The 27,731-nt window shown below is 40.1% G+C and overlaps 1 protein-coding gene across 5 annotated transcripts in view; it reads left to right on the top strand.

The window, feature by feature from the left end:
• Positions 1–531: 531 nt before the first annotated feature.
• The window catches only part of LOC106914373 (unconventional myosin-Ic), a 58,411-nt gene continuing 31,211 nt past the window's right edge, over positions 532–27,731 (top strand). The window contains exon 1 of one of the 5 annotated variants that reach the window (XM_014981114.2): positions 532–760. In XM_014981114.2, coding sequence (XP_014836600.1) covers positions 671–760 — 90 coding nt within the window. In that variant the 5' untranslated portion in view covers positions 532–670. Of the gene's footprint in view, positions 761–4,963; positions 5,428–5,483; positions 6,048–26,312; positions 26,595–27,392; positions 27,526–27,731 lie in introns of those variants that run through there. The other 4 variants (XM_014981116.2, XM_088011722.1, XM_014981115.2 and 1 more) reach the window with 4 other exon arrangements.

The following is a 27,731-nucleotide window of genomic DNA, read 5'->3' as shown; positions in this document are numbered from 1 at the left end:
TGACATTAAATATTGGCTTATTGTTTAATTATTCAATGTAAATAATTATGAAGATTGAATTTGGCCTGAAACCGACCCCAGCTGTCATGCAGTGAGAACGTGACATCACATGCTGAACGCCATGAGAAAGGTAATTACAATATTCTTCACCTTTAGAAGAACTACACAGCTACTAATATGGGCTCTTTTTCAATAAACATATCTTTCTACACGTCTCGTGAAGCTTGTATATTCCAGGCTTCACTTCCACTCATTTGTAAGACAAAAGACACACATCCTCTGCATGTGACACCCATCTCCAGTCCGGCTGAGCTCCACATCCTCCCCATGATCCCTCAGCCGGCGAGGAAACATCCTCTGGCTGCAGCGAGGGGAAGCAGCCCTCACTGAGGCTCAGCGCCCTGCAACAGGTAACACCCCAGCCGCTGCGCTCTGCACTCACATCTACAATCCGTCCGTTCACGTTTTCATATTGCTGAGGGCACGTAGCAAAGGAGATCTCTGATGTTTACTTGTTTCCTTTTCAGGCATTGCTTGGGGTTGCATTCAGAAGGATTTTCCCTCACACCAGTGGAAAGAAGCATTTTCACTCTGTCAGGCTTTCTCTGGGCTCAGCTGAAGATTAAATCAAATCAAGAGAGAGAACAGGAATAAGGGGGAGACGGGAACAATGATGGAGCTGAGGATCCAGCTGATCCCAACGGGGGAAATAATCCTTCCTCCAGGGAAGAATGGAGAGAACTACTGCCACAGCTGCAAGGTAAGTTCAAAGGTCAGATGGGCTTAGACCAGGGGTGTCCTCGCTTTTTGTCATGTGGGCAAAAGTGACCAGCTCAAAAGCACTCAAGGGTCAAGAAATATCACTTTTAAAGACTAAAATTATCAAAAAAATTTTTTTTTTTTTGGTGCCTACTCAACAATAAACCAAGCATGTAGTATTTTAATTAAACAAATAATCAAAGTTTTCTGTAAACTTCAAAAAACGTCAAATGTTTTTTCCTTGTTAAATGAAAAGCCTCCAGTTTGGTTTATTATTTTGGGCTTGATTGAAAAATACAGAGAAAATATTTTGTCTATTCTCAGCAATAAACTACAGTGTAGGTCAGTCTTCATTTGAAAATATTTGCTAAATTTCGCCAAGTTTTAATACAACAGCTAAAAGCAGATTTGGGTGCATCAGGTTGTACTGTAGAGTATGAATCAATGAATAGATGTGATTCTGTTTACCATGAAGGCAGGAGGAAAGCAGAAAGTGTGGAAAAGATAATCAATTTGTTTTGCACTTATCTTTTTTGTAAGTAAATTTGGAATTAAAAGTCTTAGTTTGGCCCTAATTTATTTAATTTACTCTTAAGTTGTGATCGTGGAACAGTAAAAAAAAAAAAAAAATCACACGAGGGGCCGCATAAACTCACACTAGGGCTGCAAACGAACCCTGTGTTGAACAACCTTGGTTTAGACTTTGTCTCTCCTGAATACAGACATGCCCAACAACGTGAATTTGCTCAGAGGGTATGCCTGTTATTTTAGAAATTTAACCGTAATTTTAGAAATCTTACTCTATCCCTAAGCCAGGATTGTTCAAAGTATGGCATGTGGGCCATTTGTGGCTCATTGAGTGATTTTGTGTGGCCCATGACCGCAGTTCAAGAAGTTTGTCCACCCCGACCCACTGCACTGAACAGACAAATTAAAGTCTTACAGTAGAAAATGTTTACTATAGCAGAAAGTATTCAGTACAGCGGCTTTTTGTAATCTTTTATGAGGACCACACCTACCCAGCATGCTTTGGTGCACCCAGATTTGCTTTTAATTTGAATTTATCAAATTTGGATATATACTTTACAATAAAAGTGACCTGAATATTGTTGTTATTGCTCAGAATTTACAAGAAAAGTCATTTTCAACTTTTTATAATAAATCAAACCTTATTAAATCCTCATTTAACATTTTGGATCAACAGCAACACACCCCTTCCCAACAAACAATATGACTTTACTCATTATTACTTTACTCCTTTTCCCCCCTTCATTTTTGGCCCACAAGTCCTTTTCACTGTATGACTTCATTTGGCAACAAATAAGAAAAAAACGTAGACTCTGAACTTTTGCAACAGCTTCTTGCTCAGAATCTGCATTATGTTGTTTTTGTAAAACTTTGCTCGAGTTGCTCATATCTGTGAAGGCTGGTTTCTTTAATGTTGACGTCTGATTGAGATCTCCTGGTCTCGACCTTTAGCTTCTGCCTTTGTGAAGTTGCCCTGCAGGAAACAGAAGATGTACCGCTCAGTCCGTTCAGCATGTGTTGCCCTCTGTATGAGCTGAGCATCTGAGGAATGAAGGGAGTGAGCTCTTTAAAGAGCAGACCTTCAGAGGTCCGAGGCACTACGTGGTGAAGTTAAATCATGGATTCATGTAAGATTTAGAGTTTCAGTCAGAGGATTGAGTGCAGCCGGCTGTGCCCGATGATGACTGGGGAGGTGTGGAATGTACTGGAGCCTGGACGAAAGGAAACGACAAACACATTCCTGAACTCGGCTTCATTTGTTCCCCTTCCCACATTCCTTCAGGGCTGGATCACCCCGTGTCATTAGGATCTGAGGCGATTTTACCTGTGCCATGTGCAGGGCAGAGGTATGTGGGCCCCAGGAAATCGTTTTGGTGCCTTATCCATTAAAGAAAAATGCTTTTGCTAATGCAAATTACAATACGTAAATAGGTAGTTCTTTACATAATTGGGTACGAACTGATGATACCAACTGAAAATAATACATATCTTGACCAGAGTCTTTGTATTTTTCTCCAAGAAATTATTGTAATTTCATACATTTCTAATATTTGAGGTTTGTTTACATTAAAAAAAATCCCAAAATATTACTACAACTCACCTGATATGGGTATTTTATAAAATACAATATTAGCAAAACATGCATTCATTTAAAAAACTATAATAATGAAGAAAAATGGGGCTTTGGGTTATGTGTAACCTAGTATTTTCAGCCATCTTGTAAAACCCCTTGAAAGCATCATGATGTGAAGACAGTTCCTGTTTCTTAAAGTCTTTGCATCAGACCCACAGAGTTGGATGATGAGACAGTAAAACCAGTAAATGGTCAGTACGTGAAACACACAGAAGTGGGGAGCAGAGGGAAAACGCTGACAACCTTTCCCTCTGTTAGAGTCAGACAGTCCAACATGACCTTGTGTTAGTGTATGTTGACCAACTCTGGTTCTGTTCTGAATCGATCACTCCCCCCTCTGGCAGTGCAGCCATATTACAGTCTGTCTCATGTGCGCCCATCTGTCCAGCTGGCTGAGGTCACCTCCACATGAACAAAGTGCACATTGCATAACCACAGTAATATCACAGAGACACAATCTGCTCTTCACCTTGGTTTCTGTGTGACCCATATTGCTGCGTTCTGAAAGTCCAAAATGCAGAAATATTCATCTTTACCATGAGTTCCTGGTTAAAGTATTCATTCCTTGAATAATTTTACAATGACAATATTCTGTATATTTTATTTTTGTGATCAATTATCAGAAAATTGTGAATACAGGCCACTTCAATAAATTAGATTATTGAGAAGTTCATTTAATTCAGAAACTTTATCCCTTAGTAAAACATTATATGGAGATGAATATTTGAAACCTTTATTTCTATTAATTATGATGATTTTGCAATTACAGCTACTGAAAACATGACATTTAAAATTATATTACATTAGACTAATAAAAAAACATTTTAACAAACATAAATCTGGACTTAATGATGATTAACTGATTCTGATTGTAATTGTGAAGTGAATGGAAAAGGACACATAAGTATTTTTTTTTCACTAATAAATTCTAAAAAGTGTGGTGTGCCTCTGAATTCAGCCCCCCTGACGGTTCACCTGCAAGTCTTTTTGGATACATCCACCACCTTGCACATATGTGCAAACTTGTTATTACTAGCTTGCACATCTATTTATGAAATTTTAAAGAACTTGAATCAGGGGTTGATATGTGCTACTTGAGGAGTGCTGGGCAGAACATTTTTACAGACAAGGTTTATTTTTTTTTAATCTTAAATGTAAAATGTTTATACTCTTTGTACAGTGTTTGCTTTAATTGCTGGTCTGAATACATTGTTCTTTCAGCAAATGGTCTTTTTATGAGTCTTTGTACTAGAGTTAAAGAGATTACTAAATTATTTATTAAAATTTATTGAAAAGTTTATTTCAGTAACTCAAATCACGATGTAAAAAACTTATGGAATAAGATACAATGTTCATTTCCGACTATTTTATCTTTCACATAATTAACATAAAAGTGGAGATTAGAGCAATAAAAATATTTTGAATACAGAAATTTAGGTTTAATAAAAATAATATTTAATACATGCTTTCAGAAAGTACTTTTAATCTGACGAACGAGTCTGAGCGGAACCCATTTCTGGAATATGGATACTCTTGACTCAGAAGGGCTCTTCTGAGCCAAATGACTGGAAGATACATAATATCCACTAACTGCAGGGTGTTGCAGTTTCCTACCGGCAGATGGCGCCAGAGCTCCTTTTATAGTAGGCGCTACTTCTGAAAGCTGTTTCGATATTTCTCACCAAACATCTGCATAACCTGGATATGAATTGAATTTATATATATTACAAGTACTTTGTTAATATGTTTTATCTGTCTACTTAAGCTTAAAGTCATTCAAAAAGAAAAAAAAGTTTAATTAAAGCAAAAAAGATTACCAGTAAAACTGTTTTCTGACTGGGATTTATGGTTTGGTGGGCAAACACGCAGAACTAAAAGCGAACGATAAAGTTAATGAAGTTAATTAATGTCTGATGGATATTTTATGGGCTCTTATTAATGAAGACGACCAGCACTCACATTGAGCTGAAGGATGATATAAAAGCTGGTTCGGTTCTGCTGCTGGCATTACAGTACACGCCTCGGCTCGAGCAGCAGGAGTGGGACGGGTTTTTGGTGAACTTCCTGGTAGTTCTGGGTGTAGCTGTCCTTCAATGACAGAAAAGGAAAGGGGAAATTGCCACACCACTCCCATAGTGAATCCAGGGGAACAAAATATCGGCAGAAGTTGCACACTGACAGACAGCTGCCTCCGTTAACGCGGTTCTACTTCACTCGAGTCCTGGTTATGGGAGTGACCGGGGTTTCCTGCGGGTGAACGGCTGGATACGGTGCGCTGTGCGGCGCTGTGGGAGAAACCGCAGCTGTAGCAGAGTCCACTGTGGGCAAACCGCTGGGAGTGGTAGTGGGAGGGTCGGGAAGAACCCGGCAGGACTGGGCCACAGCAGACTGACAGAGAACGAGCTGACCGGGTTGACGGTCTCACACAACGCGGGGACTGAACGCAAACCACCGGTCTGTCCTGTCTCCTTCTGAACGGAGGAACTCACGCTGTTTTTGACCCTCAGGTATGTTTAGCTTTTCCCCAATAACTCGTATTTTTAGCCTCAACCGTCATCATTTTTTTATCCTGTTCTAAAGTAGGCTATTATTAACCTTACTTTGCCTACCTTGAACGACAAAACAGAAGGATTTGTTACAGCTCTGCGGGACATGTGGACTGATTCTGCTGAGTAGTTTGTGTCACTGCAGCATGTTTCAGTGCGTGGGTTGAATGCACGCCATGTGACAGACGCTGTCAAGATAAAAAAAAAACTTAAGTAGCAATCATAAGAATACAAATAACATTAATGATGGGAAGAGATTTGGTGTAATCCTATTTTAAGTGTCACACAGCTGACCTCCCCATTGGCTGACTGACAGACACTGGAGTTGTTAATTGGGCTTGTTGCTCACAACCTTCAGGTTGTGGTTATCTTTTTATAGACTCCACCCAGACACTGACTAAGACTCTTAACTGAACAGTATCCCACACCTCAGCACCAGGAGGCTGAGAGGTTACTTGATGGGAGAAGACATTTTTTATACTATTAGATCTACTGTTGTACTTTTGCATGGAGATATTTGCTCTTAACTTTGCTTTGAAAATCTTTTTTTCAACACTTCCTGAGACGGCGTGAATGAACAGGTAATACAAGCTTCCTTACCTGACCTCTTGAACTTTTAGAGAACCTATAATTATTTGAGGTATTTAGAAATATATGAGGGGTTTTTGTGTTGTTGCAAGTATCTCACCAATTGCTTGGACTCTTATTTACTGGACACCTGTCCCTGCAGTTTGGAGTCAGCAGTCCACCTGTTAATGTGTGTTTGTTCTGTAAACATGGAAAGGTTTGCGGAACACCTGCCTTTTTGGTGAAACCAGTTCCTGCAAGAAACTTCTCAAAGGGAAACAGATTTAATCTAGTACGGTAGTTAGATCTGCTGAGTTATCAAGGCATCACCAAGATACTGCCACGACACTGCCTGGTTATTTGATCATTCTACCTTTTGGAAAGTGGGGAACTTACTTTGATTCATTGGCTTCTTGCAGTGTACCTGACTTTTGAGCATAGGCCATAAATGTTCAATATGCTTATTATCTGGGGCTTTGGAAACCCTTCCCAGGACTCTGTTGAGGTAAAGTTGAAGAATTTAGACCTCATCTGTCCATTTTGTGCCTCACAGCATAATGCTACCACCGCCATGCTTAATAGTTTGCAGCCACGACAGTTAGTTGGTGATCTTAAGTTTGAACATTTTGGTTTTACTACTGCTAACATTGTTGCAAGATGGATCAATCTTTGTCTTGCATGCTCAGAAAACCTTTCTTCAAAACAGGGGTCTTCAACTCCAGTCATTCAGTTCTGGTATCCAGGTAGCCTCGACCTGATCAAAAGTTTGTGTACTTTTCTTCTAAGCTAGGTCTGCAGCAGGAAACCAATTAATTTTCTATTGAGAACAATGGTCAAATATCCAGAAAGAAGTGCCTGAAGTTTCCTAAAAATTGGCCAGATTGAATAGATGGCTAAGGACAGCTTGTTATTAGAAATAATTGGCTTTGAAGCAGGGCAGGATGAAGTGACATTGACTTTTTGAGGAGGGTTAGGAACTTTTGTTCTTTAAAAGCCTCCTAAGGCACAATGTTCTGCCTGAACACAACTAAGCAGCAGAAACAAAACATCAATGTCCTGCTGTCAATATGTTTTTCCAAAACAGACCTCCAGTGGGACATGCTGCACTGTGATTAATGTCTTTGATTTTCCATTAAACACAGGCTTCATATCCTCTGAATGGTTTGGTTAGATGTCACCTTTGGAGGTTAAAGCCTGAACAGCAAATTCAACTTTGTTTATGAATCTATAATCACTAAAACAACAAAGATGAGTGTGATAGCTACGGGTTTATTTTAGTGGATTAATATAATTATAAAATTAATGTAATTATACATTGCTAAGACAAAAAAATATATCCAAATTGATCTGGCACCATGTGTTAAATCATTAGTGAAATTGTTTTGATTCAGTTTTGCCAGCCAAACCCAGGAATTATTATTGTTGACTCTGCAGAATTATAAACAACCCAATAAACAGAACCAACAGATGATGCCCAGAGCTAAAGAGACATCTGTCAGTCGCGACTTCAGAGAACCACAATAACGACAATTACTATATCTTTAATGGAAGAAAAAAAACAACAACAAAAAAAACATGGAACAGTGGTGAACCTTCAAAGAAGTAGCCAGTCTCCTGAAGTTACACCAGGATTTTGGAGTAAAATGCTTAAAGAAGTCAGACAAAAACCTGCAAGTTCAACTCTGAATGCAAGGGGGAAAAAAAACAAAGAGTTTGTTGTGGCCTAGTCAAAGTATGGACTTAAATATGATTGAGATGCTGGTGGGTTTCCCTCATGCTAGAAATAAAACACTCTTTAACAGTTGACACAAACTCATCACAAAGGTGGAACAACCAGTTAATAGGTTTAGAGAATAATTATTTTTTTTCCACACAGTGCCAGATTGGTTTGAATAGATTTCATACCCTTTACTAATAAAAATGATAATTTAAAAAATGCTTTTTGTTTTTACTCGGCTTATCTTTATGTGGTATTTAATTTAGCTTGTTGTTGGAAAACAAGAGGAAAAGCAGAAGAAGTCTGTAAAGGGGTAAATACAAAAGTACTGTAGATAGATGAGAACAAATGTCCATACACTTTACCTTTCCCACATTCTCATTTTACACTTAAAGGGCATTCAAAGGGTGGGGTAAAAATGTGAGCAGACTGGTCCTGGCTTGCTTTGGACTGTTTATCTCATCAAACTCTAGTCTTCCATTTCTCCAGAGAAGAACATTTCACGGCAGATTTATTTTATTACAAACCATCTCAGGAAATTTTGTACAAAAAACTAAATCCAGTTGAGAACTACAAGTACATAGAAAGTGCTTCAAAGGGAGCGTGTGCTTTGTTTTGAGGGAAGTGTGACTTGCTGTTGACAAGTTGAAGGTTTTTCCATGGTAACATGGAGTCAGCTACTCGTCAGGTGGATCCTGACAGTTTCCCACAGGACACACCCAACCGATTGGCCGTTAGAAAGATCAGCATCATCACCTCTGCAACAGGAAAAACAGACCCGCATAAGCACATTTACTACCTGTGCTGTGCTTTAGGAAACAGTCAGGGTGGGTTATTTCCACTTCAGTGACCTAAAATGTGAACCGGTTTGGTAGATTAAAGTTTACTCGTATTGAGGTCTGGAATATCACCGGTCCATTGCACATCTAGATTGTTTTATTTTTCAGCCGTTTTCACACCCAAAAGTTTGGCAGATGCAATTTGATTGGGGACCAAAGCTGCAACATTTGCTGTGTTTTCAGCTAGCGCGGTTTGCTTTCAAACTCTTTGAAAAAGAAATTGAAATTCTTCTCAAAATGTAAACTAAAATGGAGTAGTGTCAAATTTTAGTGGTTGTACCATTTTTCTTTTGTAGTTGGTAAAATAACTTTTTTTGTAGTTTACCAACAAATGTTTTGTTAAACATTCTGGTTGTATTTACCCAGAATGCCCTGTGTTGTAGTCTGGTTTCTGCTTCTGGAGTGGACTCAGGTCCGCTTGCATCCACATATGCATTTGAACCGTGCCGGAGTTCTCTTCAGCTGAACTGAGACCTAGGTTTGCAGGTGCACCAGAGTCCACAACATGGTTTGATTGCACATTCACATCTCCCCAAATGAACTGGACTTTCTACACTAACAAACTAGAGTTCAACTAACATGGATTAAACAGTGCTGGTTTTCTTCAGTCATGTAGTTTTTATCTGCCCAAAAGCAGATTAATCAAGAGGTTGTGTGGTTCGTTTTCAGCAAAAACCTTGCTAAAAAATACCTCTGCTCTTCCTGCGATCAGCTGTTTCAGACACGCCATATTTGTGTTTTTTCTTTTCTATTTTTGTCATCAAACTTTTACATGAACATGCCAACATGGGCTTGCAGAGTCTGAGAAGGAGCTTTAGGTGTTTTGCACCTGCTGCTCTCTGCACTGTCCAACCTTGGGGTGAATTTGCTGGTCATCGTCTCTTGTGTCATTGCTGGTATCCATCTTGGCACTGTTTGTAAACCCTGGCTTTTGGAAATGTGGCTACACTTACTGATAATAAGTTAACCAGTTGCATTTGATTCCCAGAACATCACTGCTACTTTCTCCTGTAGATTGTAAGCAAAGATGTAATTGGTTGTTCCTGGAGCTGTGTTGGCAGTTGCTGTTTTTTTCCCATGACTGTATGCCTCAGCTACAATCTGTGATGCGTGCGTTTAGTTGCAACTCAAGAACCAAGATGCATTCAGGAGTTTGGACCTTTCATAATGAAAAGCTGAGATTAATCTGACCCAGAAGTAAGAGAGATGGGAACCTAATGCAATTGGAGCTGAAAGTCAATCTTTTGATTGATTTATTGATACATGGAGGGTTAGAGCATGTTGGCCAAACCTGGAAAATCTCCTTTCGGTTTTGCTTTCTCATCAAAATGTTCTAGAAATGCTACCTTTTCTAAACATGACGCGTGTTCAGTTTCTTTGTCAGGAAGGCTGCATCAGAGGGATGAACAGATTTTCTATTTTCCACAGTGATGATCTGATGTCTGCGGACTGATTTCCTGTGAGACAAATCTGGGGAATGCAACATGAGACGTATCAGATCAGGTTAGACTGCGATTCCATTAAGTGGATAAAATATAGCTGAGTGAGCGATGCTGATGGTATGTGTGGGAGACGGTTTACATGACGGCTGCTGCTCAGAAACTGAGTCAGACCTTGAAATGGGAATGTGTTGGAGGGAAATGTCAATCGACTTGAACCTTGGCAGAGACAGTTGGAGACAGAGAAAGGCATTCTGGGTTTATTATAATAACTTCGGCATCTCTTTACAGAAAACTCAGAGCAGCTTTTCAACATCAGCAGAAATATTGATATAATTTGCTTTTGTAAGGTGCTGTATTAAAATTAAAGGATTATATGAGTCAAATGTACTTTTTTATTTTGGTTAAAAAGATGAAGACTGTTTTTAGTATTGCTGAAGGTCTGTGTTTTGCAGATGCAGTGTGTGGGAACTTCTGCAGAGTATTTCAGTAGAATGGCAGCAATTAGAGGGGCGTGTCTGAGGTAGCTTAGCATCTCCGTTACCTGAGAAATGATGAGTAGGTCGTACAGAGTGTCCTATGCTGCTGTGGCAAAAAGCAGCCGACTTAGTACAGTGTGAGCATCACACTCCTGGGAACAAACGTTGAGAGGTACTCGTCTTTTTCCCCTCTGCTTTTATAGTCTGGACTGCTTAGAGACTGGAAAACACCCTGGATGTGAGTCAAAACCCACGTCAGATTCACTGCCATTTTTGGACATGAGCTGGAAGAGGTGGGAGGTCCTTGAACGACCCGGAATGCCTTATCCGTGCCTCCAAAAATAATGGAGTTTTCCATTTTTTTCTCCTGTTTGTCTTGGTTCTAAAGTAACATCTTTAAACTGATCCAAGAGATTCAGCCAACACAGCTCACTTTGTGTGTCATAAAGTCAGTATTTGGGTTTCTGACTGACCACAGCATCATCAGCAGTGTTTAAAGTCTTGTCGAGGGACACACTTCCTGAACCTCGATAACCTGCTTCACATTATGCATGGCTCTGCATCATCTGAGGACAGAACTGCTCATTCATGTTCACATGCACCACTGCTGACCAAGCCACTTCATAATCCTGCTCGGTTGTACTCACACCTTCACCTGCACCCAGATTAACCCCTTTCAAACAAGATAACTGGTAATCCCGTTTCATCTGGTCTTGTGCTTTGCATGTACTTGCTGCCAGGCCTGGCAGAGAAGAGCTCTGAGATTGTTTGAAGGAGGTGTTTGGTTAAAATCCTGTATTTTTTTTTTATCTTGGACTTTATTTTACTATGTCATGAGAGTGTGACTGTGCAGGTAGCATAGCTTCCAACATTAATCCATGCACAATAAAAGATGTTTATTTAAATACATCTTGAAGTGCATCATTGTATTGGGGTGCTGCTTCCCATGCATAGAGTATAGGTGGTCTCAGGAATAAAAGCAGTTTGTTTATTCACATAAATCATGTTGGTCAGAACCAGCACCTAGCTTTTTAGGAACTTAAAGGGGACCTATTATAAAAATTAACATTTTGGATGATTTGTACTTCTATGTGGGTCTCACCTGTTTCTAAAAACAGCCATACCTCAACCCAGCTGGATTTTTGGCAAGAAGTTAAAGATTTTTTAATGTCTGGAAAACAAGCCATTTCAAAAACCTCCTGAATGTTAAGTCACAATTGCTGTTACCTAGCAACCTCAGCCGAGCCCAGCCCATCACCTAGCAACCCAGGTGGAGCTCCAGCACATTTGGTCAGCTTAATTTACTGCTGTATGCGCTGTATAATGGCTGCTGGAAAAAACGAGTTGTTGACATTCTTTTTTTCATTCTTCTTGATTGTGCAGGAGGCTCTACTTCTGCTTTTCAAAGATATACAATTGTACAATCGTACATCTGCTTGCAGCCATTTTTATGTACGAGTGTAAACGTGGAGTGTGGCTAGCAGCAGCTTATTTGGATTTAAAGTGACAAGATGCATGAAAACATCCCAAAACAAGCAGAAGCAGACTGAAATCTAATTATCTAAGAATAATTTTGTGCAAAAAGTATAATGGACATGTTTTGTGTAGCATATAGATCTATCCTAACCTGCTCAATGAAACATAATAGGTCACCTTTTAATATTCTAACCTTTCTATTGTTGGACTTGTTCCTAATTGTTTTCATCTGCAGATTATTCTACTTGACTCTTTTTCTCAGCTTAGCTGATCTGATGTCATTCCTGCCATGACCTCAAATCCAAATCTATACACTCTGAGCTGAGACACACCTGGTTACCTGGTAATTACTGTGATATGACACCAAAGGCAAATCTGAGTCCTTGTTGAAACAAAGCTTTGTATGGCGTGTCCTTGTTTGCTTGTATTTCATCGATGAATGCCTCTGCAGCTCATATGATTGTTTGAATTTTGCAGAATTGAGCTCCCTCCTGTACAGTTTAAACAAACACGGGTATGGTTTATGAAGTTGAGAAAGAACGAAAAAGTAAACTTGATTCAGTCCTTGGAAAAGGCCTTTATAGCACCATAAAGTCAGCCGAGATGTTTGTTTTTTTTACCGCTTAAAAAGTATCTCATAATGAACGCTATTGTAAAAAGTAGTTTGGCTTTATATTAGGATGCATTTGTGTTTGCTTATTATGCCTTTTAGGCATCTGATTAGGCTCCTTGATATCTTTTAGAGCTCTGAGTTTCTCAAAATTAGCTGGAGATGTAAATTATTTGTAGAGTGGAATACATCTGGAGCCTCAGACTAAGATACAATCATATTCAATAAATCAGAGTATATGTCTTTATGAGTCTCATTTGTCAGATTAAAAGTACTGTAACGTTTAAGCAGATATTAATTATACTTTACATTAGTGCCTCATTTCTGTTATTAAAAAAATATTTTTAAATTGTTCTAATTTTAAATGCCAGATTTTAATGAGCTATAAGTGGAAAATCATAAGTAACAAACATAAATTATATACAATCCATGTCACTTGGCGCGTGTTAGGCTTCTAACATTTCTTCCTGAAAGTTTAATAGCCTCTTTCAAACCACAGCTCTGACATAAAGTCACAAAGATGAAGAACTTTTTAACCTGGTTGTTCATTGATCACCAACAAAGCCAACCATATTCCGATTATTTAAAAAGATAAAGCCAGAGTTTTGAGTCACAGGAGGCAAAATGTTTGGAAATGTTGGATTCCTAAAAGTAAAATCCAATCAGTGACCCTGCATTAACGCATCTTGTTCCATGCTGATTTGCTTGGTGGTGACTCCGGCTAATTATTTGACTAAAGCAGGAAATCAATGGATTATCACATGGACATTATTGAGTAGCTTAAAACAATTCATGTCTAGCTCACAGCAACAAATATTGGCAAATTTAGCTGTGTGAATCAGCTTAAGGCGTACTTTAGTGGGTGTGTTTTCCATTGCTTTGCTGTGGGAGACAATGCACCGTCCTTGGTTACGGCTTTGTCTCTCGTTCAGAGCCTCTTTGTTAACCTTTAACCAACTCTTTCCTTGAAACATGGATAAAACAAACATAAGTGGAGGCAGGTGTGGCCCTGGGCCTGCAGAGAATGAGGTGGACTGAGTAAATAAAGGAGCCACATGGCAACAGAGTGGGAGCCGCTGGACACACAGGTAGAATGCCACGAAATGTTGGACGTTTTGGTGGGATTTAATATTTAATATCTGATGTAGCTATTTAGAAAAAAATACTACTTTAGAAATGTGGACTGTAGATGCTAACATTAGCATTGGGTATGTCTGTGCTGCTGCAACATGTTTAGCATTTCGATGCCATTTTGGGGTTAAGTAGCTTCTTTTCTACAGCATTCAAATCATTTTAACCCCCATTGGACTAAGAGAAGCACCTTTGTCGTCCGTCGTTTTGCTTTGCGGCTGTACCAGAAACACTCGTATTCAAAAGTTCTAGCTGGAAACTTTGCCTGCAAGAGAAAGAAAAACATCAATTGATTTCGTTAAAAATGTTAAGGCATTGGAATCTCTGTAATTAATTAATGAAAATTCTGGCCCTAGTTTGAAGGGAAACAATTTTGTGTCTTGAAAGCAAAGATGTATCCCATCTGAAGAAATGGAATCGCTGAAGCAAACGTCTGAGTGTGGAGCATCTACCGTAATCGTTCATTCTTTGTCTCATCAAGATGTTTGCTGAAGAACGTGGACGTTTTGCACACATTGTAGCATTTATTGGCCCTAAAGCTATTAGGGCATAGAAGGTTGATGTGCAGAATTCCCATCTAATCGTTTTCACCTTCATCTGGAGTCCATTGGAGTGACTCAGAGCCCAGGCTGCTGTGGGCTTTGAAGCTGTGCTCTTTCTTTTTATGCTCTTCCATCTGTATTTGACCTAAAAACAAAGATTGTGAGTGCATAGGACTTCTCCATATGCTAAGTCTTGTTAAAAGGTGTGTTGGAAACATATTTTTGTGTTTCTTTGATTTGTCTCATCACCAGTGAAGCCCACATTGACAAATTAGCCTTCCTTCCTTGTATGAAGCCACATGGACTTTCTCTAATGACAGTACATCTTTAAAGGCTTTGACTTTTACAAACTATAAATCTACCATAAATATATAGATAGTTAAATGTAAATTTTAAAGGATGCCAAATTTCGGGTGCGTTTCTCCACAGCTGGTAAATGATTGTCAACCCCACTGGACGGTGCTGCTGTTCCTGTGTTTTCCATCTAATGCTGCTATCGACATTCCCTGCCTTCTGCACTTGGAAATTCATGGAAATGTTGAATAATTTCTGGGCTAATATTTGTGGATAAAGAAATTGCTGTCCACCGTTGACCCACTCTACAGATATTTGAATAGGCTGGGCCTTTATTCTATCTTTAAGAAATGTTAATTAATGCTAACTTACTGAAATGTTATTTGTTCTATTTTCGGAAGTGTTTTTTTCTCGACGAGCGCGTCAATAAATATCGGTTAATTTGAAGACATGGTTAAATGAAGTCTCTGTGCAGTTTAGTGGTATAAACCACACATCTGTGGCTGGTGTCCTAAAAAAAGCAGTTTTCAAATGGGAACAGTGTTTGTTTGTGTGAGGCTGTGGTTGTCATTCAAAAAGTAATAAATGGTTAATTATCACTTTTTGCTTCATAATATTATCACAAAATATTGTGATAAATTAAGTCCATATCTCCCACCCCAAACTTGGAAGTCTTTGCTTGGTGTCCAACGTGGACCGGTGGTTCTGCTCGGCGTTTCCCTGGTGGTTTGGGTGTGTGTGCGTGTGTGAGGTAGAGAGTTGGAGAATCCTGCTCTTCAGGAGAGATGGAGCAGCCGTTTGTTTAGATCTCTGCCCAGTGGGATTTAGCCACTGTGGGTGTGGCAGTGCAGAAAACTCCACTTTAACTCTGAATGTCGAAAATAAATGCCACCGCTCGTCAGATCGTTTACGTGTAATCGTCAGACCGCCTTCACTTTTTGAATTGGTATTCTCAATTAAACAAGCTTTTAATGATCAGTCAGCGTCATTTTAAATGAGGCTCTATATCTGACATCATGGCTGGGAACTGAACCTCCTAAAACATTTCCCATCAATTTCTCCATCCCACTTTCCCATAAACTCTTCTACTGGTTTATCATAAATAATTATTTGCATGATTTGTGTTGCAGAAGCTGTCTTGGATCTGAGCACATCCCCTCCCCACCATGTTGCCCCTCCCTGTCTCCATGTTTGTTTTTATATAACCCACGTCTGCCGGTCTTATTATTATTGGTGACGTCAAGGTGTTCGTATGTGTCCAGGACTGAGTAGCGGTCTGGTCACTGCTGGGTGACTCTAACCAAATGACCTGCTGCATTCTGAACAGCAATGATGTGTATCTGAACTGAAAGTGTGTGCGTGTGTGTGTGTGTGTGTGTGTGTGTGTTTTTTGATTAATTTTATGTTGACTATGAGTTGCAGAGTGCAAACAAAAAGTAAAAGTGAAAGGCTAAATGCTGCATTTAGAAATGGGTGTGATGCATATCTCAGAATGAAGTGTGTTTCTGTGAAACTCTGTGTGTGTGTGTTGAGGATTCAGATAGAGATGTTGCAACCAAGCCTGCATGATCAAATTGCTGAGCCATCTTCTTATGCAGGGAGGAGGTCTGTGTTAAGTTTCTCCATTTAAGCTGTTCACGCATAAATTTCCACTCCTGTCAGCTTTAGATCAAGTGCAACTGCATTTTAATTAGAAACCGATGGCCTCAGAGGAGCCGTCTTCCTAAATGGCACATTTTCAAATTAGAGACGCAACAATCAGAGGGTTGTAGCTGATTTCCGATTGCTGGGTTTTGTAAAACTGCGACTGATTGATGCATATTTCAACAGAATCCAATTTCTCGTGAAGAACTGTAACATAGAAGCATTTATGAGAAGTTGTTTTTTTTTTTTTTTTATCCAGCCTTCCTGCCAATAAAGATAATCAAAACTGAGGTTCTTATATTTTTCACCAAAGCATTAAACTACCACTGCTGACATTTTAAGGTTTCTTTAGCATCTTGTATTACTGAAACATTCATCTTCATGTATATTCCTTACATATTTAGCTCCATTTGTTCCACATTCAGCATGTTCAAAGATGGCAAAAGACGCCATGAGAAGCCTTAGCAGAGCAACTGTGCTGCACTTTGTTCGACCTTCCTCTTATCTGCTTCAGGTCTTACTCCTCCTTGCTCTCTCAAACTTCAAACATGCCTCAAGAAGCTGTAGAAAAACCAGCATTATCTTAAAGTCTCCTTCCACTCTGAAGATTGTTGCTGGCATGACCTTTTCATGCACTGCTCTAGGGGTTGCAACCTTTGAAGACGGATAGAGTTACAGCAATGCAACCAAGGCTGCCCAGTTCCAAAGATTTCTATAATTGTGCTCAAATTCATTCGTCTTTCCCCCTGATTTGAAGGACGGGTCTGGTGTAAACGCAGCAGCTCACGGGCCGAAGGGGAGATTTTAGTTCTTGTAAAGATAAAAATAAAGTGCAAGACTGTTTACAGGTTTGAAGCACAGCTCCAACAGAGGGTGTGCTTCACCTTTTTCCTGGTTGGATCACCAGTACTGATCTCATTTACATTTGAAGAAAAAGGAAAGAGAGCGATATTAGTGGGATTCCCAGTGTGAGGGAAGGAAATAGACCAGCTTTTATGATGTTTTCATTAGTCATCATCATCTGGTTTTGTTTTGTCCCTACTGTGAATAAAGCCTAATTAGCTTGAAGGAAGTGGTCAGAGTAAACAGGACATTCACTGTTTGGAAACCCGGCAGCTCTGTCTGTACAATGCCATACAGATACAGTAACTTGGAAACATGTTGACATGTCCAATTTTCATAGAGTTAGTCAAATCTGATCGTACATTTCCTGATCGTTCCAGCCTAAACTTTTGTCTACAGCCAACACCACACAAACTGGCACAGGAACCAGCCGAACAGCGTCTGTGTATGAGTGAAAACCCAGTTTATGAACACAACATGATATATCCATGGTGTTAATTTATTAGGCTCTGTTGTGATAAATCTGTCAGCACGACTCTAATCATCAGCACAACTAAATCTTGGTGGGTGTTAATACAACCAGGAGGGCGATGAGACACTTCTACAATCTATGAGATTTAGATGTAGGATTATCTGCAGAGTAGCTAAACTTTGTTTGGGGAAAAAATGGCGGATTGAGAGTTGGAGAGTTAAGAAAAAGCTCAACAAGTCTTCACCTGCCCTGCAGCTGAAATAATTTATCTGCCTGTTATGAATTCCTCGTTCTGCTCCTCGGTGTAGATATCCTTTAATTGACAGGCTGTTTAGAAAAGCTACTCTCAATGCCAAATCTGTTTTTGAAATAATATTTGCCTTAGAAATCCGATACAGAACAAGGGCTTCAGATAAAAGTCTCAAACTATAAGATAAACAGATTCCTATTTACATTGTCTGATGAAATGATCTTGTAAAGTAAAATAAAGTTCTTTACAAACGGGCATTGTAAAATTTGCAGTAGAAAAATGTATTAAAAATATAGTTTTTACATAATTTCAAAATCTTGAAGGTTTTCAGTTGGTATGGAGGAGCTGCAGCTCAGGTGGGAAAGGTGGCAGGAAGTGAGATGTTGTTGAGTGAAATTCAGTTCTTGTATTTATGATAAACTAGGAAGTAGATGACGAAGCAGTTTTATTTTAATATTAGTAGTGCATTTTCAGCAACAAGGCAATTCAAAGAAAAAGAGCAAAAAACGAGGAAAACAGTGATGGGTAGAATACAGTTTATAGTTATTATTAGTCAAAGGCAACTCTAAACTCTCAACTGTTTTTAACTTTGATTTAAAGGAAGTCAAAATCCAAAAATGTTAGTTTTCTGGAGGTTTTTTTTCCAGATTAGAGGGGCGTAAAAACTGAATGTTGCTTCTTCTTGTTTGGTTCTGGTTCTTAAACCTTAATAAAAACATTTTAAAAAGTGAAAGAGTTTGATAATAACTTATAACTTGGTCCACATTAAGGTCTTGACTCTTGACTGGTAGCATTGTTCATCATTTGGTGGTGGTTTATGCTGGAGAATGTGGACTTTAAATCTTGAACATGAAGCGTAAGAACTAATGATTGACTGGAACTGATACTGAGTTACCAGCCTGCTAATTATGTAGCACCACATTCACTGATTAGATTAGCCTGCCCTGCTTCAGAGTGTCATTATGGCGGATATATAGGATCGTACAACTGCAATCTGATTATTCCTGATATAATTTCTCCATGTTTTCCAGCCATTCTGCAGGTGTTGACTCTGATTAAATCCCATTAGCATGTTGCTCTTAACTGATGCTAACTCTTGCTCTGCCTCATTCTTACATGCATGCACAGGCTTGTATCAGAGCTTCAAACTCTTTAACCTTGTTTAGCGCCTGTCTGGACTTCAAAGGTGCTCAGAACTGTATTTCTGATTGTATGCTAGCGCTCTCTACTCAGATCCTCTGCTAACATGTCCCTGTACTTCAGCGTATGGATTCCTCCTCTATGATAGACATGGGAAACCTTAGGAAATGCCTTCATGACCAAAGTGCTGCCACAGTGGAAAAGTGGGTGTGTTTAAGTGCGAAGGACACAGAGCGTCTCCATATTTGGTGTGTGAACTGAAAAGAGGGGGGAAAAAAAAAAAACAGCAGCCCGGTTTCCTTCATTTACTTATTTTTAAGCCAGCTGCTCTCTTTTCCTGTCACTTAAGTGTTGCTGTGCCAGAATCTCACTTTGCCACGGTCTGGTGCACACCAACACACCCACTGTGGTTTGTCACTGAATCCAGACCATCAGGGCCTTGAAGAGAGGCAGGCCTAGTGGGTGGCAGGCCAGTTTGAGCGAATTGGCCTCCTGGGAACCCCCTTGTGTCAATATATGCCTGGATCTCTTCAGCCTGTCAGACCCACTAGTCATCTCAGAGAATACAAACACACTCATTCACTGACTCAAGTCTTTTTTTTTTTTTTACAGTCACATTTTCACCATGTGTAACCAGCTTCCTGCTTCTTCCTGTTCTTCTTCTACACTTCTCTCCGGCTCTCTCCATCTCTCGCTTGCCGCCCACATGGCTCACATACTTTCGCTCTGACATCACAGCTGCCATGCACTTCCAGTGTTTTACTCTCCTGTGTCAGTTCAGGATCTCTTTTCTCCCTTCTGTCCTGAAATGTAGGATATATTTATGTATTTAACGCTTCAAGAGTAAACATTGTTTCCTCATTCTGTGATTTATTGACGCTAAGCTCATGTTTGATCCTCCTTTAGGCCATTGTCACGCCCTTCATTGAGAAAGTATTGAGCAACAAAGAAGGGCCAAAAGGGTTCTCTAAATGTGAATATGAATGTTTTTGCAGATGAAAATGTAAAAGTTGTGGGGCTCTCCTGTATTTATCCTTTAGTTGTAGCACAGTAAACAGAGAAAATGTTGAGAGGTTTTGAGTTTTTTCCAAGTGCTGTTGTTCAAAGTTTCTTGTTGTGAAATATTTACTGTACAAGAGCAACATTTGTGAAAACCGTGGAGTATTTCTGCATCAGCAGAATCAGACATAATGGGTGAAAGAGAAGGCCACAAATTGCCAAACATTTCCTCTTAAATTTTTGATGATGACAGTATTTCTCGCTTTCCTTCCTTTGCTGTGTCTTTCATTGAGATTGAGCCTGAGATTGAAATGTCAGGGGCGCTCTGACTGGATCCCTCGACAATCTCTCGTCACGTCGCAGCCGACCAAATTCCTCCCTGTATGGATGCATTTCTTTGACGTGACTTGTGTCAGTATCGGATATGTTGTTTTTGGAGGAAAGACAAATATGTTGGAACTGTGCCCACTAGGTCAGGAGTTTAATATCTTACAGATTATTTTGTCTGGCTGTAATGAAGAGGGATAGAAGTCATTTCTGAACCATTGCGTAGGAGATCAATCTTTAATTTGTCCATCTTGATTTAGCTCTGGACGAGCCGACGTTAACATATCTGCCTTACTGCTCCACCATGATCTTTGAGTTCCAGGCTAATCTCCACGGCGCCAAAGATGATTGTGATTTAGTGTTCATCAGCAGTGAGGGAGTGGTATTACTGATGTTTCAGCTTGAGTGTCTATCAGCATTCTTTCTGTGGAGGATGAAACCTTTACAGCATCGGCTAAAAATGAGCTGTGCAACCTTGGAGTCAAGGGTGTGCTCAGATTGGTGATGCAACTCAGGAAGTGAGCTCATCTTACAGACGGCTTGTTGTTGTTCTTGCACAAATTCACCTGAGGAAATGAGAAAGACACAAATAAAACACGTTAGCAGCAATACAGACTAATAAACATAAAAAATAAGCTCATGACTTGGTAATGGCATGTTATTTCTGGTAGATACAGCCCTTTGCAGAAGCTCCACTTGAATATTTAATTTTGTGATGTTAGAACCACAAACTTCAATAGAATATGTAATAAACCATCTTAAAATAGTGCATCATTGTGTAGGGAAGGAAGATTTTCTTATTTATTAATTTATTTTATAATGAAAACCTGACAGTCTTTGCAAAAACCTTACTTTTATCTGTGATTGTTAGTACAGAATCTGGGCTGTCAGCTAACATTGGATGTAGTTTTTGATTAAGAACAGTAATGACACGATGAAGAAAAACAAAGTAGATTAGAAATATCTACTTTAATATGTTTTTTTGTACTATAAAGACTGAAAGTAAAATATTATATAAATGCTGTATTTACCATTGCCTCATTAACGTTTTCTTTTTAATCTTTAAAAGTTTATTTGAAATGATTCATCTGTGTTTACACTTTACAAAAAAGTTTTTCATACTTCGAATTTAAGACTGACAGTGATGTTTGAATCACATTGCATTAAGCAATAAAATGCATTTTATTAGTTTGGTGAATTTCTTTTAGTAGAACTGGACTTTTTTAAATTGCTCTGTAAAAGCAGCCCTAACTACATTTCATCTTGGTTTTATTTAATTGTAAACAACGTGCTTAAAGACTCAACTGGATGCATTGCACCACTGATTGTAATTTGTGAATAAGTCAACGATGAGCTGTTATAAAGTCCTTTTGGTTTGGAAATATATTCATAGCCTACTGGCTGCTGAGAGGACACCTTGAATCAGATAAATCTTACAGCTTTGTAACGTTGCCGTGCCGCATTAGCAGCTGCTAAACATGACAGAGCGATGTGTATCATATTACATGGCACATTTTACAAGTTGTAGTTTTTTTGTTGGGCCCGCAGTGCGGGGAGGATGGAAAGTTGCTATTTATATCCAAGACGACTCTGAGCAAACTTTGAACAGGAAGTGTAACAGGAAAGAAGAATTTAAGTCATGGGGAGAGAGGAGACTTGGAGCTTGAGGGGAAAGTCAGGCTCTCGTTTCTCGTTTCCCACGGAACTGAGATCGCATGCGCTGACCTGAAAACAATCCCCCCTTTTTTTAAAAATGCAAATAGAAACACTGTTTTCTTCCTAAAGTTAAGTGTCTGTATTTAACTGCAAATCAGAGTAGGGTTTCACTTAAAAGGCACACTTAAATGCACACCAGGACCAAAGTAAAATCCTGTAATGATTAACGGCAGAGTGACCAAAGTTTTGTTTGTGAAGCGGATGGACCTGCTGCAGCGCTAGGCTATCAGAGCTGTGGTTGAATGCTCCACCCTGGAACAAATGGCAGGTGTAAACCAGTGTTTGTGTTGTTTCCATGGATTTATAGCCTCTCTGTGGTTTTATGCCCCATCATTTATAGATTTCTAGTTATGAAATGCACATATTGGACACTAAGCAAGTACGATCCCTGTATTGGAGGTTGTGTTGCCGGATGTTCAGTCCAGTGCCAGGATCCGCTGAGGTATAATTGCGCACGGTATTAAAGGGTTAAAGTCTGAGAGCTGAGTGAGGTAGTGATGGTCAGATGTAGCCCCTCCTCTCTTGCAGCGCAGCTGAAATATGCTGCCTCAGCGTGAAACACACACACACACACACACACACACACACACCTTTTCAGTCCTCAGCCAGAAGTGGCTGGCAGGGATGAACGACTGAAACTCGCAGGATCTGTTGATTGTGTAACAAGTGTTATCCGCTATCTGGTGTTGTATCAGCGCTTGCTTCCCTCCGTCTGACCACGGCGTTCTCACACTGTGGTGAGAGTGAGACACGCATGAAAGGAGAGAGTGAGATCATCTGGAAAGCATTACTCAGATTCCTGCAGCAGAGGCTTTGAATGTGCTGGTAATGGAGGAGGAAGGGGCCGTCGAATAAACCTGGCAAGGAACGAATGCAGTGTAACCCACATGAAGGGTTTGTTGTCTCTTTCTACTGCTGAGCACACAGGTTATTGTTTCAGATATTTTAGCTGCTTCAATGTCTGCAGAGGAGAAAAGGCACGAGGTGGCCAGTAGAGGGCATGCTAGAGTCTAGACTGTTGTCCTCTGCCTCTTTACTTCTGTTTGACAAGAGTTAAAGGTGGCCTACTATGCTTCCTTGAACAGGTTAAGATAAGCCTAAACATGTTCATCACATTTTTTCCGCAAAATTATTTTTAGTTGATGATTTCTATCTATTATTTTTAATCTTCTTTCAAAATGAGCTGCTGCTTTTACTCAACTTTTACACTTGCACGTGAAAATGGCTGCAAACAGAGTCGCAATTATACAACGGTACATCTTTGATGAGCAGAAGTGGAGCCTCCAGCACAACCAACAACGCAGCAAGTCGTTTGTGAATGATAAATCAGCAGCAAAACACTTTTCCTTTCCAACAGCCATCGTACTGCCCATACAGCAGTAAAACAACCTGACCAAACGTCCTGGAGTGCCTCTTGGGTTGCTAGGTAACAGGAGTGGTCTTCGCTGGGGTTGCTAGGCAACGGCCAGAGTTTGGTTGTAACTAGTTCTGGTTACTCTACTCTGAGTAACTTTACTGAATGTAGAACAAAAAGTCTTCTCCACATAGCTTAATGTTTTGGCCCATCTGATGATGCAATTTTAAAATATTAAAAATGATTGATGTTTTGTTGCGTTACTCGATACCTAATACTTTTTTGCTCTTGAGTAATTTCTTGAATAGCTTGTAATGCTTCTCTTTCTGGAGAAAAATCTTTCGGTGCTCTGCCCGTCTCTGGTAACAGCACAGTGCCTGTTTAATGTGGTTTAACTATTAGCTAGTCTTAAAAACAGCTGATTGTCTTTTTTTTTTGTTTGTAAGTGTTTGGGTTCTTCTTATAAGCAGTAGAGACCCAAATGGAAGCACAAAAAATGTGCAAAATGTGAAATTTTTCCACACAACCTTATTTGTCGATGTCCATTACATAATTATTCCACTTTTAAAAGTTACATAATGGTGAGGTGCTGTCAAGAGTTGTGATGGCAAATAAGTACTGGAATCTCTTGCTCGGTTTACCGGTGTTGAAAAGGGGCTTTGTTCCTCCCAAGGAGACTTGGTCTTTGCCCTCGGGGCTGAGCACCTTCAGGTAAATTAATTAAAAGCAAGAACAGGACAACCTTGAGGAAGACTTTGCCTCGCTAGAGCTGACTGAGGTAAAACGAGATGCTTTGAGAGAGATGGAAACCTCTCTACAAATACTGTCTTCTTCTCCACATCGCTTTCTGCTTCTTCTTACTAAAAGTGCATGTGGTGAGATGGTGAGGCAACATTCAAAGGAAGCAGGTGCTAATTGTTTGGATTAGAGGCTTATTCTGTCGGACCAACAAGAAAGAAGCGAGACGCCTTAATGAGGTCTATAAAACTTGGCTTTTACTGCTGGCGCTCCTCTCTTTGAACATGTTTCCTGTTGCTGCTTTGACTAGACTGTCCCACTTTAATCGGTTCTCCTGATGTGAGGTTGCAGCTGATTGGTTCTGTCACAAAGCTTGTTCAGGAGATGTTTACCTCAGAGAGTAAGGTAAAGCAAGCCAAATCCTGTTGGATCAAATCAGAGAAACTGAAAACACAACTTTTGAAGTTGTTTATTCTTGCAAAAGTTTCCCCTGGACAGAGAGTTTATTGTGCAACATCAACTCAATGGTACACACCTTGTTATCCATGCCTCATAGTAGCTTAAGTGGATTTGCTCAGAAACCAATGAGACGGCTCTTCCCAGGACAAGAATGATCATTTGAGCATGGAGAGATCTCCCACTGCAATATTTAATTATTTAATTACTCTGCCATTTAAAACAACTATTTTATGCAGCTTACTGTTCCATCAAAGCAAGAAGTCGTGGCTAGCTTTCTTCAGGGAAAAATTTATTTATTCACTCATGAATCCTAGATATAAATCTGCAAAAGATGAGTGGACTTTAGTGTAAACCATATCGATTTACATGAAGAGAAGAACGCATGTTTTATGTCTTAATTTATTTACATTTGACAGAGATACTGCACGAGGTTTCTGCAGTGTGTCTGTATCCGCACAGGATGCATGTTAATGCCTATTGGGGTTGCACAACATATCACAACTGTGTCGTCACTACAGTATGAGTGTGAGCAATACTTGCATCTCAAAGACCTGTTTCAACTTCTAAAAGTAATTCACTGTTTGTCAGATTCTTCTGAAGCTTGTTTCTATTCTGTTAAAAATCTTAGGATTTGGGGTATTTAGTGTAAACTATTGTAAAACGTGTGTAATCTGCCTGTTAATAAAGTTGGAATAAGAAATGTATGACACATTTTTTCCCCCCCACTTTCTGTAACATATCAAGCACTTTCAAGTCAAGACTGAATACTTTTTCAGGCTACGTGTTTGGCTGAACCTACTTTTCTGAATTTTCCCTAGCAGGCTCTAGTTCCCACCTCCATAAAACATTCTGGCAGGTTTGCGAGTCAGAGGTGGGTCTATGACATAATCGTTTTCAAAAGTATTGACCAGAATCCAATGCTGGCTTTTCCACTTCTTTCTTAAAATGTTGTTTCAGAGCACCTCATTTCCAGCTCACTGGCGTTAGCTGAAGGTTTGCTGTTTTTTTATATAACTTGATCACATATTTTCTTCGTGTCAAATACGTCCAACGCTACTCTTTAAGTCTCAAAACTTTGTCCGTTGCCCTCGGAGTACAGAGAAAACCACTAAATGCTTCAAGTGGCTTGTAAGATTATCAAATCTACACTGTATTTAAATGATGACTAAGGTTGTACCAACATCCATGTCGTAGTCCAGTAAGTGTAGCGAAAGCTCTCCTCGGTTCACAGCAACGCACGCCCCTTGCCTGTGAGATGCCAGATGTTATTAGTGTTAACAAGCAGATGTATTAGACCACAGAGACCTTTGATCTGCAGCGGACGGGTGTGTACGTGCGCATGTTGCACTGGTCTGGACAAATTACCCTCCTTGTGTCGATGCTGATTGAACAATGCCAAATTCTCTCGTGTGCATATGGGATGTTTGTTTGCTAAATACAATGAGCAACGGCTATATTTCTGCCAGTAGAAAGTCTTAAGTGGAGGCGAGGAACCGAAGAAGGCGAACATGGTTCAGTTTGGATGCGTGCACAGAAAAACACACACACACTCCTCACCACAGTGGCATCAGCATGCAGTTTTTCCCTCTCATTCTTTCTTCTCTCCAGTGGTGGTTAGGGCCAGATGTGTGTTTGTGCACACGATAAGAAGATGAGGAGCACGCTTTCGATCTTTTCCCCCTAGAGTCTAGTTGTCCACTGGACTGAGGAGGGGGCAAAAGGGAAAATACTTACAGAAAGAAAAAAGAAAGGAGCGGGTGGAGGGGGGGGGGGGGGGTTCTGTGTCACAAAAACACAGGGACTGTTTCCTCCAAAGGGAGGGAGAGGAAGACGGGGTGAACGCGGTGAGAGGAAGAGGAGGCAGAGTGAGGTGTGCGCTCGGAGCCTGAGAGCAGCAGCAAGAGGAGAAGCCATGGCAGCTGGCTCTCAGGACGAAGGGGAGAGCTTCTAAAAACAAACTCTCGGTTAAATAGTGGTCGTGACGCGGCGCTGGAGGCCACATTCCTGACAGCCGGGCCGTTGGAACAGTGGGAACGAGAGTAAGTCCGGATCGCAGGAGAGCTGGGCTGGAGCCATGAAATACAGACCTTTGGTAAGAAAAAGAGGAAAAAGTTGCTGTGGATGTGGTTAACGAGGAGGCTTTTTATGGGTGATTGATCGCAAAAGAGACGGTCAAGTTTGGACTTGTCAGTTTGCAATTAGAGGTAACGGGTAAGAACTAATCTTTAGGAGGGGAGTTACTTTCATCTGACTTGTGAAGTAAGATTCCCAGACTGTGCTTCAGATTGTGAAACAACCTTGATGGTACCTTGTTGGACTTGAAGGAAACAGGTGAGACTGAATAACTTGATGCTCACCTGCTCTGCTTTTTCTTTCTTTCTTTTTTTTTTAAACTTTGTCTCCTCTCAGCATCTTTGCACATCTTGCTTCGTATTTGTCACAGTGATGTTGGACCTATTTGATATCTGTAAGGGAGTGCCCTCACTTCTGAGTGTGTCGGCATGGGTGTGTGTTTGCAGTGCCCCAGGGCGAGGCAGTCACACAGTGGTGTTGCGTAGCTCTGTTGCATTCACTGAATCCAAGAGTCAGTGCTTCAATGTGAAGTAGATTCTAGCTGCTTGTTACTTTGGATATAGCAGGTCAAGACTTCTTTCATGCTTTGGGACATGCCTCTGCATCCATAGGGATTTCATCCGCATCAGAAATCTTCACTGAGCCTCAGCAGGGTATGTATGTGCAGGACAGATAGCTGACGCATGCCAGAGTTGCATATTACTCCATGAAATTCTTGACACACTTGTCATTGTTGCCTGCGAGGCATTTGACTTCAGCTCAGAAGCTGATACTGGGCTCGCCTCATTCTCTTCAGGCTTTCCTCGGTTGTCACTTTGCAGACTGTGGCAAACTTGAGTTGTGAAAAGCTTTTCTTTGCTCAGAAAGGGAATGTAATCAGGCTGAGGGTAAAGATTAATGATATGAAAGCCACAAAGCAGCCTCTCTCCATGGAGTTTCGCTGGTGTCAGGTAAGTTGGTGGATTCTCGCAGATTGTTTGAATGACAAATTGTTCTTCACTAATGCTAACTTGTAGGTTAAAAGTATCCGCTACCTCTCAGTTTTCTAGGACAGGAACTGAGTCTTTCTAATGAAAGTAGACGGTGGTGTTTTGTAGGGGTGTGGCAGGAGATCTCTTGATTTTCATGTTTGACATTAAAGCACCTTTTCTTTTGA

This window comes from Poecilia mexicana, unplaced genomic scaffold (assembly GCF_051168715.1).
Source record: "Poecilia mexicana isolate PSO_F unplaced genomic scaffold, ASM5116871v1 scaffold_13, whole genome shotgun sequence".
NCBI lineage: Eukaryota > Metazoa > Chordata > Actinopteri > Cyprinodontiformes > Poeciliidae > Poecilia > Poecilia mexicana.
The sequence above is the reverse complement of the archived record's forward strand: the minus strand, read 5'-3'. Positions and strand labels throughout refer to the sequence as shown.